At 42.1% G+C, this 19,855-nt stretch overlaps 1 protein-coding gene and 1 pseudogene across 1 annotated transcript; both read right to left on the bottom strand.

Annotated features, from left to right (window-relative positions):
* Positions 1-3,315: 3,315 nt before the first annotated feature.
* On the bottom strand, positions 3,316-4,248 carry LOC119240321 (olfactory receptor 7A10-like; the record flags this gene model as incomplete). The annotated part of the gene is made up of 1 exon (XM_037504672.2): positions 3,316-4,248. A coding segment is annotated over one exon (933 nt), but the record flags the coding sequence as incomplete, so codon positions are not given.
* A 10,786-nt stretch (positions 4,249-15,034) lies between these two features.
* Positions 15,035-15,864, bottom strand: LOC119240320 (olfactory receptor 7A10-like; annotated as a pseudogene).
* Positions 15,865-19,855: the final 3,991 nt, after the last annotated feature.

Below are 19,855 nucleotides of genomic sequence, written 5' to 3'. Positions count from 1 at the left end.
GAGCAGCGGGTGCGACAGGAGAGGTCTGCGCGCCATGTGGGACCCTCACCTGGCGGCCGGGGATCGAACCGGCACTGCAGAGGCTGAGGGCAGCTTCACAGCCCAGCGCTCAACCGCTGCGGAAAGGCAGCTGATTTTGTTTGTGTTTAAATCTTGCCACTTAAACTGCACTGGTTTATTGTTTCAGTTAGATCCAACATCCGTGTAGCCTGAAAACCCTAAAAACTGGACATAAATGGAACTCATCCTACAATAATAAACACTATTTCAGACACATTTCTTAAAACATCCATCTGAATATTGGTTAATTATTCCCACAATATTATACACAAGAAAACAGACTTCGGACCATCTTTTTTAAAAATAATTTAAGAAAGCAGTTGAAGCTTGTGTAATCTTTTGTGTTTTATGTATAAAATACCATACAGTATGGATGCCTAATTTCTTATAGCTCCTCTCATTCAATATTTATACATTTTATTTTATACTATAAAATAAGTTTATTATTCACTTTGAAACGTAAGTTCATTTTAATGCAAAGCTATTTATTAAATGAGACACTCCCATTGAATTCTTTTCCATTTCCTTTGAGTTTGGCTTTTAATTTTTTAAATTGAGTAACCTTACATTATAACATTATATAAAAATCAGGTATGCATGATTATTCATCAACATGTATATGCGGCATTATTCAATGCTAAAATTTCAAATTTATCTTTCATTATACCATTTCCCTCTGATTCTGATTTAACCCCCATTCCCACATCTTTCTGTTAGCCACTAATTGTTCTTACATAGTCATAGTCCAAAAGTATATTTTGTTTTATTGACATGACTTTCTTGTTTGTTTTCTTTGTCACATGTGAGTGAAATCATATGTCATTTGACTTTCTCTGTTTGGCTTATTTCAGTAAGGATAATTCTGTTGTTATCCTCTGTTGCTGCAAATGGTGCAATTTCATCTTTTAATATCTAAATTGTATTCCATTATCTACATATACCACCTCTTGTGTCCATTTGTCCATCAGTGGACACTTGGATAGTTTCTGCCTCTTGATTATTGTAAATTCCACTTCAGTGAACATGGGTGGCGCACACCTCTTTGAATTAGTGGTTTTTGTGTGTATTTTACTCAGAAGTGAGACAATTGGATCATAGGGAACTTATATTCTTCAGGTTTTGAGGACTTTCCATACTGCTTCCAGAATAGATGTACAAGTTTACATTCCACCAAATTACATAAGTGTTTCCTCTTCTGGTCTGAGACCCTGTGAGCTCAATGACCAGTCCAGGAATGGAAATCTCCAGCCTCTACCAGAGTTAAGAAATCAGAGTTTTCAGGCAGAGCCCAGATGGCTTCATAATGGATCCCAGAGCCGAGAAGGACAGTGGGACAGAGAACACAGCACTCCTTTGTAAAGTATCAAGCAGACTTGTAGCATTTGCAACCGGGTCCCTCAGTGGACAGTAGGGCTAGTGGTTGTGGTGGTCATTGCCTGTGGAAACTGCCTGTTCCAACTGCCTGTGCCAAGCTGTGCAATGGGCACACAGACCACGAAGGTCCCCCCTTCATATCCAGGCCAGCTGAGTTCAGAGATGGAACCCTGTGGACTAGACCCAGCTCCAGTCACCAGGAGACTCAATCAGTGGCAGGAACAACCTGAAGGAGGTGGGGAGGGAGGTGAGGACAATTGAAGACCAATTTGAGCTTCTGTGGAGGGAGGGGGAAGAGGTGGAGGTGACAGAGTTCACGTCTCAGCAAACTCAGACAACACTTAAGTCCCAGACTCTCCACCGCCCACCTCACCCCAAGGTAAACTAGAAGAGAAACAATCAAACTGACCCCCAGCACCTCAGATGTACACCTGGAAATGAGGTGACATCAATATTTAGAAATCAAGGAACATCTGAGTGCAGGAAGGAAAAACAACAGCAGAACAGAAGTTCTGAGAGAGAAGCAGAGGAGTCTCAGCGACGTGGAGCAACAACATTAAATACACCCGTGAGTTATGGGAGGTGACTCAGGGCAGACGGGCAGCTGCAAGACCTGAGAAATAAGATAAAGAACCGGAGAGTGTTCACCAAAGAGATGGACAATGTTAAGACACACAAAAGTGTCTGAATGTAAATGAACACAAATATAGAAAATGTTTTTAGTAGAATTAAACTGGCAAACAAAATAACTTGAGAAATAGAGGATCCAAATGTATAAATCACCCAATAAGGAAAACAGAAATGAGACTTAGACACAGGAAAAATAAGGCAACACTACAAACAATGTCAAACTCAATTAGAAGTGGAAACATAGGGATAGTGGATGAAGGAGAAGGGAGGAGTTTCGCCTTTCAAAAAAATCATAGCTGAGAATTTTCCAGACCAAGAGATTGAAATAACCGTGAACATTCTGGAAGTAGCGATAACACCCAATTTTCAAAGTGAAAATGACCTACCCTTGACACTCCACTATTTAAATTATTAAAAATCAGAAAAAAAGGAAAAAATTTCACAGGATGCGTGAATAAAAGAGGATTTGCAAAGGCATCCAATGGAGGCTTCCTCAGATTTTTTCCCCAGTCACTCTCCAGGACAGGAGAGGAAGGAAGTGCTCATAATCCTACACACAAGGACTTCCAGCCAAGAATACTCCACCCTGCAGAATTATTCCATTATGAATGTGAATAAAAGCTTCCCCAGACAGAGAAGTCCATGGAGTTGATCACTGTCACATCTGCCTGCCTGACACTAAGCGGACAAGAGTTCTTCTAAAAAAAGAAAAAAATGAAAAAACCCTGAGCAAAATGACATGAAGAGGAATATTACGGGTCAACAACAAAGCATCAAAAGGAAGAAAGTGAAGGACAGAATTAGGTACAACTGAGTATTAGCCCTGGACACTCATGGATACTTTGATATGACAAGATTTTTCACTAGATAATTCATAAGTTGCTTGTTTTTACCCGAAACAGATGTACATATTTTTCCTTCATATCTTGTAAGAACCCAGTTTATTATTATTGTAAGTACCCAATTTTTTGTACTTATTTTGTAAGTACCCAATTTTCTGTTTTAAACATTTTACTAAAGAAAACTTCATTGAGACTATGCTTTACTTAATACTGACCCCAGTTTTCAGACCAGTTAAACATAATTAGGGAAACACAGAAGACGTATTTTTAATGTAAAAAACACTGATATCAAGCTCAATACATAAGACAAACAGATTATCTCTGACTGAGTGATGACAGGATCATGACTTAGCCCATGGACTTTGAGGCCTGATGCTCCCGACCAGACAATCTGAGGAAGCGGCCCCCGTCACGTTGGGGTTGCTCTGCAGCTGAAGAGCCTCACCAGGGCCTGCTTTATGTCCTGGTTTCTGAGACTGTAGATGAAGGGGTTCAGCATGGGGGTGACCACCGTGTACATCACCGAGGCGATTGCACTGTCCCTGGAGTCGTGGGTAGCAGCAGAGCTGAAGTACACACCAAACCCCGTCCCGTAGAACAGGGAGACGACGGAGAGGTGAGACCCGCAGGTGGAGAAGGCTTTGTACCTGCCGCTCGCTGAGGAGATTTTCAAAACAGAGGACACAATCTTAGAGTACGAGAAAAGGATGCCACTGAGAGGAATGGCCCCCAGAACCCCCGCTGCTAAATACATCACCAGCTCATTGAGGAAGGTGTCAGAACAGGCAAGCTGGACCACCTGGTCCAGTTCACAGAAGAAGTGAGGCATTTGCAGCTGTGAGCAAAAGGACAGTCTCAAAGCCATTAAGCTGTGTAACAGAGCATGCAGAAGACTTATCACCCAGGATGCAAGAAGCAGGAGGCCACAGAACTGGGGGTTCATGATGACCATGTAGTGCAGGGGATGGCAGATGGCCACAAACCGGTCGTAGGCCATGGCTGTCAGGAGGAAGGTGTCCAGTCCTCCAAAGAGTAAGTAGAAAAACACCTGGCTGAGGCAGCCCGAGTAGGTTATGGCTTTGTTCTTTGTCTGGATGTTCAGCAGCATCTTGGGGACGGTGGTGGAGGTGAAGCAGATATCGGCAAAGGACAAGTTGGAAAGGAAGAAGTACATGGGGGTGTGCAGGCGGGGGTCCGTGACGATGGCCAGGATGATGAGGAGATTCCCAGTGACCGTGACCAAGTACATGGCCAAGAATGCCCAGAAGAGGAGGGGCTGCAGCGAGGCCTCTTCTGAGAGCCCCAGGAGGGTGAACGCTGTGGGGTGGGTTTGGTTTCCTGGCGCCAGGTCGCTGGTGAGCCTGGGGATGGAGACAGAAGTGATGTCAACTTCACCACAGCAGAGCAATCAAGAAATGAGTTTAAATGGGGTGATTTTATTTTAAATACATTCAGTTAATCAATTTCATTTCTTAGAGCTAGTACCTGTTACCCGAAATTTTCAAGGCTGTTACACTTAACACCTTCTCCTGATACTGAAAATAATTAGCCATTCTTACATCTAAGTTAAACATATATCCAAGTCAAAATTTTCTTTGAAAATGTCCTAATACTTTCTTTTAAATTCATTTGACCAATTGCATTATGCAAATATTGTTGGAATCATGGAGAAATAGCAGTGAGACTGACTTTGAAAAATCCTAGCCCTCGGGTGTCCCTGGTAGTACAGGGGCTAAGTCTCAGGGCCACCACTGGGACTGCCTGAGTATGATCCCCGGCCAGGGAGTGACCCACATAGCACAGCAGACCTCTCCTGTCTCCACACTGCTCCCCTCAGCAGTGTGTTTCAGTAGATCTGCCTGTCCTGCCCCCCACTCTGTCTCTGGTGAGTGCCTCACTCACTGCATCTTTGGCCTGCTTCCTTGTTCTTCTGTGCATGCATAATAAATAAATAATTTTTTTTAAAAAGGAAAAATCCAAGCCCCAAGCAAGTTTTCTTCTAAGTATGTGTGTGGTCTCGGAAAATAATATTTCATATGGTGATTACTATTGTTAGGTAAAATAATGTAGTTGGATGAAGAGTTAGAATCAAGAGGAATCTTGTGTAATCACTTCCAATTAACAGACTTTGAACAAAAATATCTGAAGGCAGCAGGATTTATCTATGAAGGAGACATCACACGGCAACAATATACGCATGAGAAGAACATTTGGGTTTGGGGAAACAGCCAGAAAAAGATGGAATCTAGGAGTGTTTTTGGCACAGTTACAGATCCACGAAGTAGGGATGTGACCGAGTGGGTGCTTTAGGTTGGGGGTGAGATGAGAGAGTGGGCAGGAAGCCCCGACATCCTGCTGCTGTGTGAAGTTCCTGCACATGACATTGTACATCTTCTAGTGTGTAGATTGTGTTACGTGTGCTGTGCCTAAGTGTGAGCATTATGTGTTACATGCATAAATGATCCCTCATTTAATCCCGCCATAGACTATAATTTCTTTCCCTCATATTTCTTCTGAATTCTGAATGTTTGATTACGGAAGACAGCTTCCACTTGGGCGAGGTGTGCAATCTGTGTTTCCCTTACCTGTAATAAGGCTTATTTCCCTTATTTCCTCCACTCACACACTTTCTGATCCACGCTTAGGGCGTTTTGACCAGTGCGTTGAGGCAGAGCTGAGAATTGGAATCAAATCACTAAGGACAAGGAAAATAGGAAGCGTTTTACTTTGCAAAGAGCCACCTATCCAAATTGTTGTAAAGAAAGTTATTTCCTCTGCATTTTAAGACACTAGATACCTAAGATCAAGGAACCTTTTCCTGTGTCCATATTTATTTATTCATGTATTCATTTGTAACTGAATGAACAAGGTTCTGCAAATCCACTGCATGACAGTCAGCAGTGCTTTCCTACAACCTTCCCAGTTGTGAAGAGATTATTTCTTAAACGTTTTGTGACAAAAATAAATATTAATTGTGTGTATTGAGGGGGTGTCAGCTAGTGCTGCAGTGGTCATTATATTGCAGTAGATTAATATATCCAGTCAACATGTTTGTCTCCAACTTTCACAGTGTTTCATGTCAACTAATATCAATGAAAATACAACAGATCACATCACAAATGTGAAGAGACACAGTAATGAGGAAACACAGATGTGACGTGAACACAATGTGTATGAGAGCTTAGTACTACCAAGACTTCAAGAACAGCCTATGTTCAACATACGTGGTGGGACACAAAGGATCGACTGAGGCCCACACACACATTGAAAACTTTCAAACATTTTGTACAACAATCTCTCCATATATGGGAGAATTAACTGCCAAGTATTTATTGTGAAAAACTCTCATTCTATTTCAATATTTGAAAGAAAATCAGATAAAAGCTCAGGGTGTAAGTAAATGTAAGAACGAGAACAATTTGTAATTGAAAAAAGCAAAATTCTAACAAGCAAAACTGTGCAGATTGGCCAGTGCTAGAGTGGTTGTGAAGTCAAACTCTTTAGTCTCCCCCAGCTGACATTAAAGAAAAAGGATGACTTCTGTGAGCACCTGCTGTGAGGGAACACTACACACTGTTCCTCTCCTCAGCTGCTCTGTGAGGTCATCCGCCCCCATTACCCTGGATCTCTCCAACACAGAGGCCCTGCTCCTCACCCCGTCCACTCCCGCCATCCCCTTCCCATTAAACACTTTATTTCCTGCTGCCTCAACTCCAAACCTTCTTGGCTCTTTCCTGACATTGCTGGAACCACGTTAAGCCTCACACTCCTCCTTCAGTCGCATCCTAACAGGTTTTCCTTCCTGTCTCTTCACTGTCAGCACCATCTCTGTATTGTTGAGAGCAGTGAACAGTTTTGAGTCACAAATTAAGGAAATTAATTATAAATTGACGAACAGTCAAGCAAGAGAACAAGGCAACCTCTTGTCCCTGGACCTGGTTTGATCTCTGTGACCTGAGGCAGAACTTCTCAGTTTGCATTTTCCCTGGATCTGTCCCAAGTGCCTGCTGGGCTCTGAGACTCACCTGGGTGGGGGCTGTGAGGGGGGCTTCTCCATGTAGCGTCTGAGTCCCTCCTGGACGCTTGAGGATGGATCTGGGCTGTGTCACAGACAGGATCTCAGGAGGGCGCCAAGGGCTGGTCCCTGGGCAGAGGTCGGGCTCCACAGACAGGAATCATGTCCTCTCCGGTCCCGGGTTGGACAGTCTGAGGGACCGAGGGAGACAGGATATTTACCGCCCTCCACGCGGTCTCATTAGCCACACCTCACTCTCCTGCTCCAAGCTCTGAGCTCATGAGTTCCCTGTGGACACTGGATTTGGCAAAAGGAAAGTTTGTTAATGATTCTCTGATCCCAAGAGACTAGATTAGATGTCAAGTGCATCCAGTTTTGTTACTCCCCGGCCTTCATGCTGTAACCACCCAGCACCTGTTCTAATTCTGTGTTCACGTTTTCAAATGTGCTGGGTATTGCGTGGGGCCTATAATCAAGATGAAAATGCAAACATTATGCAAAAAAGGAAAAATGATGTAAAAAATAGATAAAAAATAGCAGCCACACTCCTTGTTTTCATGGCACTTTTGCAAAAGCAAATAGGAATTTCTTTTTTGTTTTCACCCTGATGTGACTGCAGCAGCCTTATGTTTGAAACTCCAGAAGGAAACGCCTGTGTTCCTAACCAGGTAAATGTGCAGGGCCCAAGAGTGAAGATTTTGGCAACTGCCGCCCTCACTCTGAAGCCCATGCGCCTCCTCTGACCCCCGAGACTAAGCACGTGTCCTGCTTAGCAGCACAGGGAACTGCTAACACGCTTCAGTGCTGCCAGCGTGAGGTGCTGCCCACAACAGTCCACTCCTGACACCGGGCGTCCCATCCTCACAGGTCACCACCTCATCCGAGCAGCAGTTGTCTGAGCAACCTCTGAATCCTGACCAGTCTTCACTGCCAAAGCTGGGCCCATGACAGCCCCCAAAGGAGGCAGGAGCAGGCGCCACAATGAACTCCAAGTGAGGGTCGCCCATTGCTCTTCTAGCAGCCAGAGGAAGGGCTTGTGGTGACTGTGACGACTCGCCTCAGTACTGAAAATCTTCTTTGGAAGACTATAGAGTTTCCTTAACTTTCTGTCCTTAGTATCCACTTTGTTGTGAGACTTTCTTGTCCTTAGTATCCTTAATTTTCCTATCCTGATGTCCACTTTGTTCCCACACACACAATAGGGATGTTTTCACACCCCCGACTAGGTCTCTATGCACGTTAGGCAGGTTCTGGGAAATAATTTGATGTTACATCAGAGAATCTAATGGCTCACTGGGCTTGCACCAGTAGCCTCCCTCTGTCCACCAGATGTGTCCTAACCAGCTGGGTATCTCACGTTGAACTTGGCATGTCTCTGTGATGTGGAATAGGAGAGGATGGGCCTCAACACCCAGGTTTTTGTGTGTCTTTAATTGTCAGAATTACGCTGTGCAAATATGTCCTCCCTTTAGTGGGCTGTCCTTGTGCTCTAGTGCTGTGTTCTCGTGCTGCACAGAGCATTTTGATTGATACAGTCCCAGTTATTCATGTTCTCCTTTGTTTCCCTTGCTGCTGGGGATGATTCCACAAGCACATCTGAAATTTATTTTGAAGAGTGTTTTGCCCACGTTTTCTTCTATGTGTGTTATCATTTTGGGTCTTACATCAAAGTCTTTTATTCATTTTGTTTTTTTAAAGATTCATTTATTTATGCATACAAGAGCTGGGGTACAGGTCAGACAGGCGGGAGGGTAAGAGGATTTACCAGAGACAGAGTGGGGAACAGAACAGGCAGACTGACTGAACTGCACTGCTGAGGGGAGCAGCGGGCAAGTCAGGAGAGGTCTGCCATGCCATGTGGGTAGCTCCCTGGCCAGCTGGGGGATCAAACTCGTGTTGACAGGCTGTGGACATCTTCACAGTGTGGTGCTTAACCCCGCACCAGCAGGGAGGCCCCTTTTATTCATTTTGAATTGATTTTTGTGTGATTTGAGATGGAGTCATCTAGTTTCATTCTTTTGCATGTGTGTGCAGTTTTCCCAATACCATTTACTGATGAGGCTCCTTGCTCCAGTATCTGTTCTTGGCTCCTAATGTGTAGATTTAACTATTCCTATAAGTCTGGGTAATTTCTGGGATCTTCATTCTACCCCTTTGGTCTCTGTGTCTGTTATTGTGCCAGACCATTTTAATCATCCAGTATTGTTTTAATTGCTATAGCTTTGTAGTATAGTTTGAAGTCTGGTATTGTCATAATTTTTCCCCTTTTTGTCAGAGTTGCTTTGCTATCCAGGGTCTTTTGTGGTTCCATATGTATGTCAGTAATGTATGTTTTATTCCATGAAGGTGCTGTTGATAGTATCATGTGTTGGGTTGACTCTGTGTAGTGCTTTGTGGAGGATGTTCATTGTGGCCACCTTGATTCTTCCAGTCCATGAGCAAGAATAACTTTCCATTTCCTTGTGTCTTTTTCTATTTCTTTTAATTTCAGTTATGCATGATTATTAGTCATTATGTGTATATGCAACATTAAGTTCACTGCCAAAAGTTTAGCTTTGCCTTTCATTATACCATTGCCCTCTGTTTCTGATTAATCACCTCCCTTTGCCCATCTTTCTGTTAGCCACTAAATGTTCTTATATAGTCCAAAAGTATAGTTTGTTTTATTGACATGATCTGTTTATTTGTTTTCTTTATCACATATGATAGGATATTTGACTTTGTGTGCTTAGCTTATATCAGTAAGGATAATTCTCTTGTGCAAATGGCACAATTTCATCTTTTTACTATGTAAATAGTATTCCATGATACACATATACCACATCTTTTTTTCCATCTGTCGATCACTTGGATTGTTTCTACCTCTTGGCTGTTGTGAAACCACTGCCGTGAATATGGGTGGCACATACCTCTGTAATGTGTGGTTTTTGTGTGTATTTTCCAGCTAAATACTCAGAAGTGAGACAATTGGATGATAGGGAACTTGTATTCTTAAATTTTAAGTATTTTACATATTGCTTTCCATAACAGATGCACAAGTTTACATTCCACCAACATTACGTAAATAAATGTTTCTGCTTCTGGCCTGGGACCCTGTAAGCTCAGTGACCAGTGACCAGATGGCTTCTTAATGGATCCCAGAGCAGGGAAAGCACGGTGGGACAGAGAACACATCACTTCTTTGCAAAGTATCAAGCAGACTTGCAGCATTTGCAACCCGGGTCCCTCAGTGGACAGCAGGGCAGGTGGCTGTGGTGTCATTGCCTGTGGCCACAGCGGTGCAATGGGCACACGGCCTATCAGGTGCCCCCTTCATATCCAGGCCAGCTGAGTCCAGAGATGGAACCCTGTGGACTAGACCCAGCTCCATCACTAGGAGACTCAATCCATGGCAGGAACGACCTGAAGGAGGTGGGGAGGGAGGTGAGGACAACTGAAGACCAATTGGAGCTTCTGTGGAGGGAGGGGGAGGAGGTGGAGGTGACAGAGTTCACTTCTCAACAAACTGAGATAATACTTAAGTCCCAGACTCCCCACTGCCCACCTCACGCCAAGGTAAACTAGAAGAGAAGCAGTCAACTCTGACCTACTATAAACCTGGCAATGAGGTGACATAAATACTTAGAAATCAAGGAACATCTGAGCACAAGAAGGAAAAAAAGGATCAGAACAGAAGTTCTGGCTCATATACAGGGGAGAGAAGCAGAGGAGTCTCAGCGACGTGGAGCAACAACATTGAATACACCCGTGAGTTATGGGAGGTGACTCAGGGCAGACGGGCAGCTGCGAGACCTGGAAAGAAGATAAAGAACCAGAGAGTCTTCACCAAAGAGATGGACAAGATTAAGAGAACACAAAAGAGTCTCTGAATGCAAATGACCACAAATGTAGAAAGTGTTTTAGGTAGAACTAAAAAGGCAAACAAAATAACTTCAGAGCTTGACGATCCAAATGTATAAATCACATAATTAGGAAAACAGAGAGAAAGAAGACAGACATGTGAAAATAAGGAAACACTACAAAAAATGTTAGACTCAACTGGAAGTGGAAACATAGGGATAGTGGATAACCAGAAGATGAAGGAGAAGGGAGGAGGGACACCCTTCAAAAACATCATTACTAAAGCATGAAAGAAGCATGAATGTCCAGGAAGTAGGGATAACACCCAAATTTCAAAGTGAAAATGACCTTCACCGTGACATCCCACCTTTGGAAAATATATAGCAATAGAAGCTCACATCAAAAAACAAGAAAGAACTCAAAGAAACAACCTAATCTCGAAGCTCAAAGATCTAGAAAAAGAACAACAAAAAAAACCCAAAACCAGTAGAAGAAAAGAAATAATAAAAACCAAAGCAGAAATAAATGAAATTGAAACTAAAAAAACAATCCAAAAGATCAATGAAACCAAGAGCTGGTTCTTTGAAAAAATAAATAAAATAGACAAACCCCTAGCCAGGCTCACAAAGGAAAAAGGGAGAAAGCACAACTACACAGGATCATAAATGAAAGAGGAGAAATCACAACGGACACAGCAGAAATCAAAAGAATAATCAGTAACTACTATGAACAGTTATATGGAAACAAGTTCAACAATCTAGAGGAGATGGACAAATTCCTACAACTCTACAATCACCCAAAGCTAGATAAAGAAGAAATAGAACACCTAAACAGACCAATTACAAGCAGCGAAATTGAAATGGTAATCAAAAAACCTCCCCAAAAACAAAAGCCCAGGACCTGATGGATTTACAAATGAATTCTACCAAACATTCAGAGACGAATTAGTGCCTATCCTTACAAACTCTTCCAAAAAATTGAGAAGGAAGGGACAATACCAAACACGTTCTATGAAGCCAATATTACACTAATACCAAAACCAAACAAGGACAACACAAAAAAGGAAAACTATAGGCCAATCTCCCTAATGAACACTGATGCAAAAATCCTCAATAAAATTTTAGCTATCAGAATCCAACAATGTATCCATAAGATAATTCACCACGACCAAGTTGGATTCATTCCAGGGGCACAAGGATGGTTTAACATCCGAAAATCAATCAACGTTATCCAACACATCAACAAAAAGAAATATAAAAACCATATGATAATATCAATAGATGCTGAGAAAGCTTTCGACAAAGTGCAACACCCATTCATGATAAAAGCCCTTGAAATTCTTGGGATACAAGGAACATACCTCAACATCATAAAGGCCATCTATGACAAGCCAACAGCCAGTATCATTCTCAATGGTGAAAAGCTGAAAGCAATTCCATTAAGATCTGGAACAAGACAAGGATGTCCACTCTCACCACTGCTTTTCAATATAATACTGGAAGTCCTAGCCAGAGCAATAAGACAAGAGAAAGACATCCAAGGAATCCAAATAGGAAAAGAAGAAGTCAAACTATCACTATTTGCAGATGATATGATAATATACATAGATAACCCCAAAATCTCCACAGAAAACTAATTCAACTCATCAATCAATTCAGTAAAGTGGCAGGATACAAAATCAACACGCAAAAGTCAGTAGCCTTCCTATACACAAACAATAAATCTGAAGAAGAAGAAATCAAAAAAACCATCCCTTTTATTATCGAAACAAAAAAAATCAAATATTTGGGAATAAATCTAACAAAAGAGGTAAAGGACCTATACAAAGAAAACTATAAAAACACTGTTAAAAGAAATAGAAAGAAGACACAAAGAAATGGAAAGACATCCCCTGCTCATGGATTGGAAGAATAAACATTATTAAAATGGCCATCCTACCAAAGCAATATACAGATTCAATGCTATTCCAATCAAAATCTCAATGGCATTCTTCAAAGAAATAGAACAATTATTGATGAAATTCATATGGAATCACCAAAAACCCCGAATAGCCAAAGCTCTACTGAAAAAAAAAGAAGGAAATGGAGGCATCACACTCCCAGACTTCAAACTATACTACAAAGCCATAATCATCAAAACTGCATGGTATTGGAACAAGAACAGACATACAGACCAATGGAATCGAATAGAAAATCCAGAAATAAACCCACAGATTTATGGTCAACTAATCTTTGACAAAGGAGCAAAGACTATGCATTGGAGCAAAGAAAGTTTGTTCAATAAATGGTGCTGGGAAAACTGGGTCGCTACATGCAAAAGAATGAAGCTTGACCACTACCTCACACCATACACAAAAATCAACTCAAAATGGATTAAAGAACTAGACATAAGACCTGAAACCATAAAATACATAGAAGGAAATATAGGCGAAACACTACGGGATTTGCACATCAAAGACATCTTTACAGACACATCACCCAAAGCAGTGATAGTGAAGGCAAAGATAAACAGCTGGGACTACATCAAATTAAAGAGCTTCTGCACAGCAAAAGAGACAATAACAAAACAAAGAGAAACCCCACCAACTGGGAGAACATTTTTGCACCCAACACTAATGATAAAGGACTGATCACAAAAATCTACAATGAGCTGATGAGACTCAACAAAACAAAGAAAATAATCCAGTCAAAAAATGGGCAGAAGTGATAAAAAGAAACTTCTCTGAAGAGGAAATGCAAATGGCCACAGGCATATGAAAAATGTTCAACATCACTTGTAATCAGGGAAACGCAATCAAAACTACCATGAGATACCATCTCACAACCAGTGAGAATGGCACATATTAAAAAAACTAGCAACAACAAATGTTGGCGAGGGTGTGGAGAAAAAGGAACTCTCCTGCACTGTTGGTGGGAGTGCAAACTGGTCCAACCACTATGGAGAGCTGTGTGGAGATTTCTGGACCTACTAAACATAGAGCTTCCATAGGATCCAGCAATTCCACTCCTAGGTATTTACCCAAAGGACACAGAAACATCAACTCCAAAGAGCACCTGCACCCCTATGTTTATAGCAGCACTGTTTACAATAGCTAAGCTTTGGAAACAACCCAAATGCCCAAACATAGATGACTGGATCAAGAAGATGTGGTACATATATACCATGGAATATTACTCAGCATTCAAAAAAGATAAACACATGCAGTTTGCAGCAACATGGATGGCGCTGGAAGGGATCATGCTCAGCGAAATAAGCCAAAAAGAAAAAGAAAAATACCGGACGGTCTCACTCATAGCAGGAATCTAGAAAACTTAAATAAGGGACCAGGAAAAGGAATATAAGAAAGTGAAAATCAAAATCAACAAAAAACTATGAACCAGAGACACTTTTTGGGGGGTGGGGGGGGGAGGGGAAGGATTGGGGTCAGAATGGGGCGTTTGCAATTGTATGGGGGAATATAAAAATAAAATTTATTATTAAAAAAAAAAAGTCAGAAAAAAGGAGAAGAATTTATAGAAGACCTGAAAGAGAGAGAATTGCAAATGCATCTAAATTAGGTTTTCCTCAGATTTTTCCCCAGTCACCCTCCAGGACAGGAGAGGAAGGAAGTGCTCAAGATCCTAAACACAAGGACTTCCAGCCAAGAACACTCCACCCTGGAGAATTATTCAAATATGAATGTGAATAACAGCTTCCCCAGGCAGAGAGGCCCATGGAGTTGATCGCCATCCATCTGCCTGCATGACAATAAAAGCTGAACAAGAGTTCTGGAGTATTATGGGTCAGAACAAAGAACCCAACTGAAGGAAGTAAAGGACAGAGTCAGGGATGACACTAATGGATACTTTGTTTTGACCAGATTTTTCCGCAGATATACTGTAATCGTTTGTTTTTACCTGACACGGTTGTACATATTTTTTCCTTCATTTCTTTTTATTATTTTGTAAATGCCCTATTTCTTGTTGGAAACATTTTATTAAAGAAAAATTCAGGCACACCATGCTTCTCTTAATATGGAACCCAGTATACAGAACAGTTAAAAATAATTAAGGAAATACAGAAAACATATTAATAATGTATAAAAGAGTGATATCAAACTCTGTTCCTAAGACAAACCACAGATTATCTCTGACTAACAGATGACAGGATCATGACTTAGTCCCTGGACTGTGACCCTGCTGCTCCCGACCAGACAATCTGAGGAAGCGGCCCCCGTCACGTTGGGTTGCTCTGCAGCTGAAGAGCCTCCCCAGGGCCTGCTTTATGTCTTGTTTCTGAGACTGTAGATGAAGGGGTTCAGCATGGGGGTGACCACCGTGTACATCACCGAGGCTGTTGCACTGTCTGGAGTCTTGGGTAGCGGCAGAGCTGAGGTACACGCCGAGCGCCGTCCCGTAGAACAGGGAGACCACGGAGAGGTGAGACCCGCAGGTGGAGAAGGCTTTGTACCTGCCGCTCGCTGAGGAGATTTTCAAAACAGAGGACACAATCTTAGAGTAAGAGTAAAGGATGCCACTGAGAGGAATGATCCCCAGAATCCCGTTGCTAATATATCACCAGCTCATTGAGGAAGGGTGTCAGAACAGGCAAGCTGGATCACCTGGGTCAGTTCACAGAAGAAGTGAGGGATTTGCATCTGTGAGCAAAAGGACAGTCTCAAAACCATTAAGCTGTGTAATAGAGAATCCAGAAGACTTACCACCCAGGATGCAAGAAGCAGGAGGCCACAGAACTGGGGGTTCATGATGACCATGTAGTGCAGGGGATGGCAGATGGCCACAAACCGGTCATAGGCCATGGCTGTCAAGAGGAAGGTGTCCAGTACTCCAAAAAGTAAGAAGAAAAACACCTGGCTAAGACAGCCCGCGTAGGTTATGGCTTTGTTCTGTGTCTGGATGTTCAGCAGCATCTTGGGGACGGTGGTGGAGGTGAAGCCGATGTCGGCAAAGGACAGGTTGGCGAGGAAGAAGTACATGGGGGTGTGCAGGCGGGGTCCGTGACGATGGCCAGGATGATGAGGAGATTCCCAGTGACCGTGACCAAGTACATGGCCAAGAATGCCCAGAAGAGGAGGGGCTGCAGCGAGGCCTCTTCTGAGAGCCCCAGGAGGGTGAACGCTGTGGTGTGGGTTTGGTTTCCTGGCGCCAGGTCGCTGGTGAGCCTGGGGGATGGAGACAGAAGTGATGCAAACTTAACCACAGCAGAGCAATCAAGGAATGAGGTTAAATGGTGTGATTTTATTTTAAATACATTCAGTTAATCAATTTCGTGTTACTGAGCTAGTGCCTGTTCCCTGTTGCTGAAAATAATTAGCCATGGGTATATCTAATACAAGCATTTTTCCAAGTCAAATTTTTCTTTGAAAATTTCCTGAGTTCTTTTCAATATGTTTGACTAATTATATTATCCAAGTATTGTTGGAATTATGAAGAAAAAGCAGTGAGACCGACTTCGAAATATCCTAGCCCTAGGGCCTCCCTGGTGGCCTAGAGGTTAACTCTCAGCACTATGCAACATCCTGGGTTCAATCCCCAGCCAGGGAGCTACCCATGGTGCAGCAGACCTCTCCTTTTCACCAACTGCTCCCCTGCAGTGTATTTCAGTAGATCTGACTGTCCTGCTCTACACTATTATCCAGTGAGTCCTCTTACCCCCCACACCTCTGGCCTGTACCCCAGTTGTTCTATGCATACATAATAAGTAAATAAATCCTTTAAAAAAAAAAGAAAAAGAAATACCCTAGCCCCAAAGTTTTCTTCTAGTAGTGTGTGGTCTTGGTAAATAATATTTCATATGGTGATTATTTTGTTAAGTAAAGTAATGCATTTGGACGAAGAGGTGGATTCTAGAGGAAATGTGATAATCACTTCCGATTATGAGTCTTTGAACAAAATTTTGAAATCAACAGGATTTTTTTATATAAAGGAGCCATCACGTGGTAACAATATATGCCTGAGGACATTGGGCTTGGGGAAATAGCCAGTGTTCCTGGCATAGTGACAGAACCAGAAGTAGGGTGTGACAGGAGGGGCACTCCAGGTAGGGGGTGAGATGAGAGGTTGGCAGGAGGCCCTAACATCCTGTTGCCGTGCGAAGTTCCTGCCTGTCACATTGTACATTTGCTGATCTTTAGTGTGTAGGTTGTTTACATGTGCTGTGCCAAACTGTAATGTCTTTCCCTCATATTTCATCTAAATTCCAAAGGCTAGATTGTAGAAGACAGCTTCAATGGGACAGATGTCCGATCTGTGCTTCCTTTACCTGTAATAAGGATTATTTCCCTTATTTCAGCCACACACACACACTTTTCTGATCCACTTTTAGGGCATTTTGTCCTGTGCATTGAAGCACAGCTGAGGATTGTAAATCAAATCACTGAGGACAATGAAAATAGGAAGTGTTTACTTTTCAAAGAATCAGCTTTCCAGAAATTTGTAAAGAAAGTTGTTATTTACCTCTGCATTTTAACACGCTGGATACCTAAACACACAGAAACTCGCCCTGTATCCTTACTTATTTATTCATTTATTTTTTTGTAACTGTGGTAGTACTGGGGAACCCCCACCAGATATTGCCACCATAGTGCACCCACACCACTCACCCCTATTCCACCACTTCAGACCTTTATTCTTCTATCTCTCTTTGTTCTTCTCCTTCGCCCAGTATCACCCTTTGTGTCTCAGCTCTGTAGTCAGCCATCAAGGGTTAGTTTTTCATGTTGTATTAATCTGTTCATTTATTTACTTTATATTCCACATATTAGTCACACCATCTTTTTGCTTTATCATGACTTATTTCACCTAACATTATTATTTCAAGCTCCATTCATGTTGCCACAAGTGGCATGAGTTCATCTTTTTCATTGCTGTGTGGTAATCCATTGTGTGTATACACTACATCATCTTGCTCTATTCAGTTTCCACTATAATAAATAGTGCTGCAATAAACATGGCAGAGCAAGTTTCTTTCCAATTAGTTTTTTGAATATTTTAGACAGATGCCTAGGAGTGGAATTACTGGGTCAAATGGCAGATCCATGTTTCCGCTTTGAGACACGTCCTCACTGCTCTCTGTGAGGGCTGGACCAGGCTGCACTCCCACCCGCGGTGAGTGTGGCCCACTGCCCTGCATCTGAATAGCATCCTGTCAGGGTCAGTTCCTGTGTACCATTTGCTTCTTGGCAGGTTCCAGTTACCTTCAACTCTGACTGGACTAAGCTGATTGGGAGATAAATGAGTAGATGATGAATACAACTAGAGTTTAATAGTAACAGTGACAGGGTCTGCCATAGGAAATTTAATTCGTGTTTATATTGATGAACTTATGATAAAATTGGTTTTGTGATATATCATTTCTCTAAAAGTTGCAGTTTCCAGGAATATATCCATGATATTAAGTGAGAAATTAATGTAATCACTATATTCTGACACCTCACCCTGATTTCCTTTAGTTGAGAATAGTAGATAAATAAATACATATTGCATGAGCTAGATGAACAATATGGTCTCACAAAAAAATAATGACAAGTTGAGAAAGACAGACATGAAATGCTAAAATAGTTTGGAGAACACGCAAGAGGAATTTTCATATCCTGAGACTCACATCCATTAGGGGTCAGACCTGGTTTACATGATGAAGTAAAGAATAAAACAAGTAAAGCCCATAGGAAAATGTCTGAGTGCATTGTCTGAACACACCGTGGCCATTGATTAACAGTTCTCGTCCATCCGTTGTGTGTACCTGTGTATGTGTGTGTGTCATTTCTGTATGTGTGTGCAGGTAGGTAAGCTTCATCACAGAGTAAAGACAGGTCTGACTTTAGGCCACAGTAAGAAGAATCTGCATCATCGCATACAGGAGAGAAGTATTTGAATGGTCAGTTCTTGCTAAAGAGGGAAAACCATGTGAGTGAGGCCCCAATTGAAGGGCCAGGCCGGGCTGAGAACAGTTACCTTGGACACCACGGCCCCCAGGCCAACTGACCTGCTGTAACTCCACTCACTTGTAATGGGGTTGCTTTTTCATGTCACAAGGAAGTCATTGCCTGTGCAAATACCAGAGAGCTCCTAAATATGTGTTTTCCAGAGGAGACACCTAGATGGTCAGCAAGCACATAAGGGGGTGCTCAGGATCACTCACCAGGGAGATGCAAATCCAAACCAGGGACTGTCACCTCACACCTGCTGACAGAGCTCCCAGGGAGATGACCAAAGGTCAGCACTGGGGTGGGGCGCAGAGAGCCTGGGGTGCTGTTGGTGGCTAATACACCACTGCAGCCAGGGCGGAAAAGAGAGCAGTGGAGCCTCAAAATAGCAAAGTGAGACTCCCCTGTTACAAAAGCTATGAAAACAGGACATCATAAAGCTCTCCACATCCCCTTGTTTATTGAGCCAAAAGTTAGAAATAACCTGCGAGTCCATCAGTGGACGAATATAGAAATAATGTGTACACCTATAGATATAAAATATATAGGCTTTATATTCATATAGGATTGCCCTTAATTGTCCAAAAAAATATACATGGATTATGTAAAACATATAATGTGTAATACACACACAGGATATTGTGTTATATAATACACACTCTATGTAATATCTATCTAATAAAATATCCCGTCAAGAGAAAGAAGGACACCCTGCCTTGTGTGACAACCTGGGCACCTAAGAACGTTCTGCTATGTGACAGAAGTCAGAGAACTAGACATACTGCATTCACTTCTGTGTGCGCTTCTAAAACAGACTTAAATTTGTTACCCAGACCGGGTGGGGTTTTGGAAGAAGTTGTTTCAGGATACAAACTTGAAGCTGGAGGATGATTAAGGTTCTGGAATCTCCTGCATTGTGACAGAGTCAACAGTACTTTCTACAACTTTCTAAGTTGTCGAGAGATTATCTCTGAATCATTTTGTGACAAAAAAAAATATTCGTTGTGCATGGATGGAGGTGTTAGCTAGTGCTACAGTGATAATCATATTGCAAAATATAATATGTCAAATCAACATGTTTTCTCCAACTTGCACACTGTTTCAATTCAATTAAATCTCAGTGAAAATACGACAGATGAAATTACAAAAGTGAGGAGACAGAGTAAGGAG

The sequence above is a fragment of the Talpa occidentalis genome, unplaced genomic scaffold, assembly GCF_014898055.3.
Source record: "Talpa occidentalis isolate TD23 unplaced genomic scaffold, MPIMG_talOcc4v2.1 talOcc4.12, whole genome shotgun sequence".
NCBI lineage: Eukaryota > Metazoa > Chordata > Mammalia > Eulipotyphla > Talpidae > Talpa > Talpa occidentalis.
This window is presented reverse-complemented; position numbering and strand designations above follow the sequence as displayed.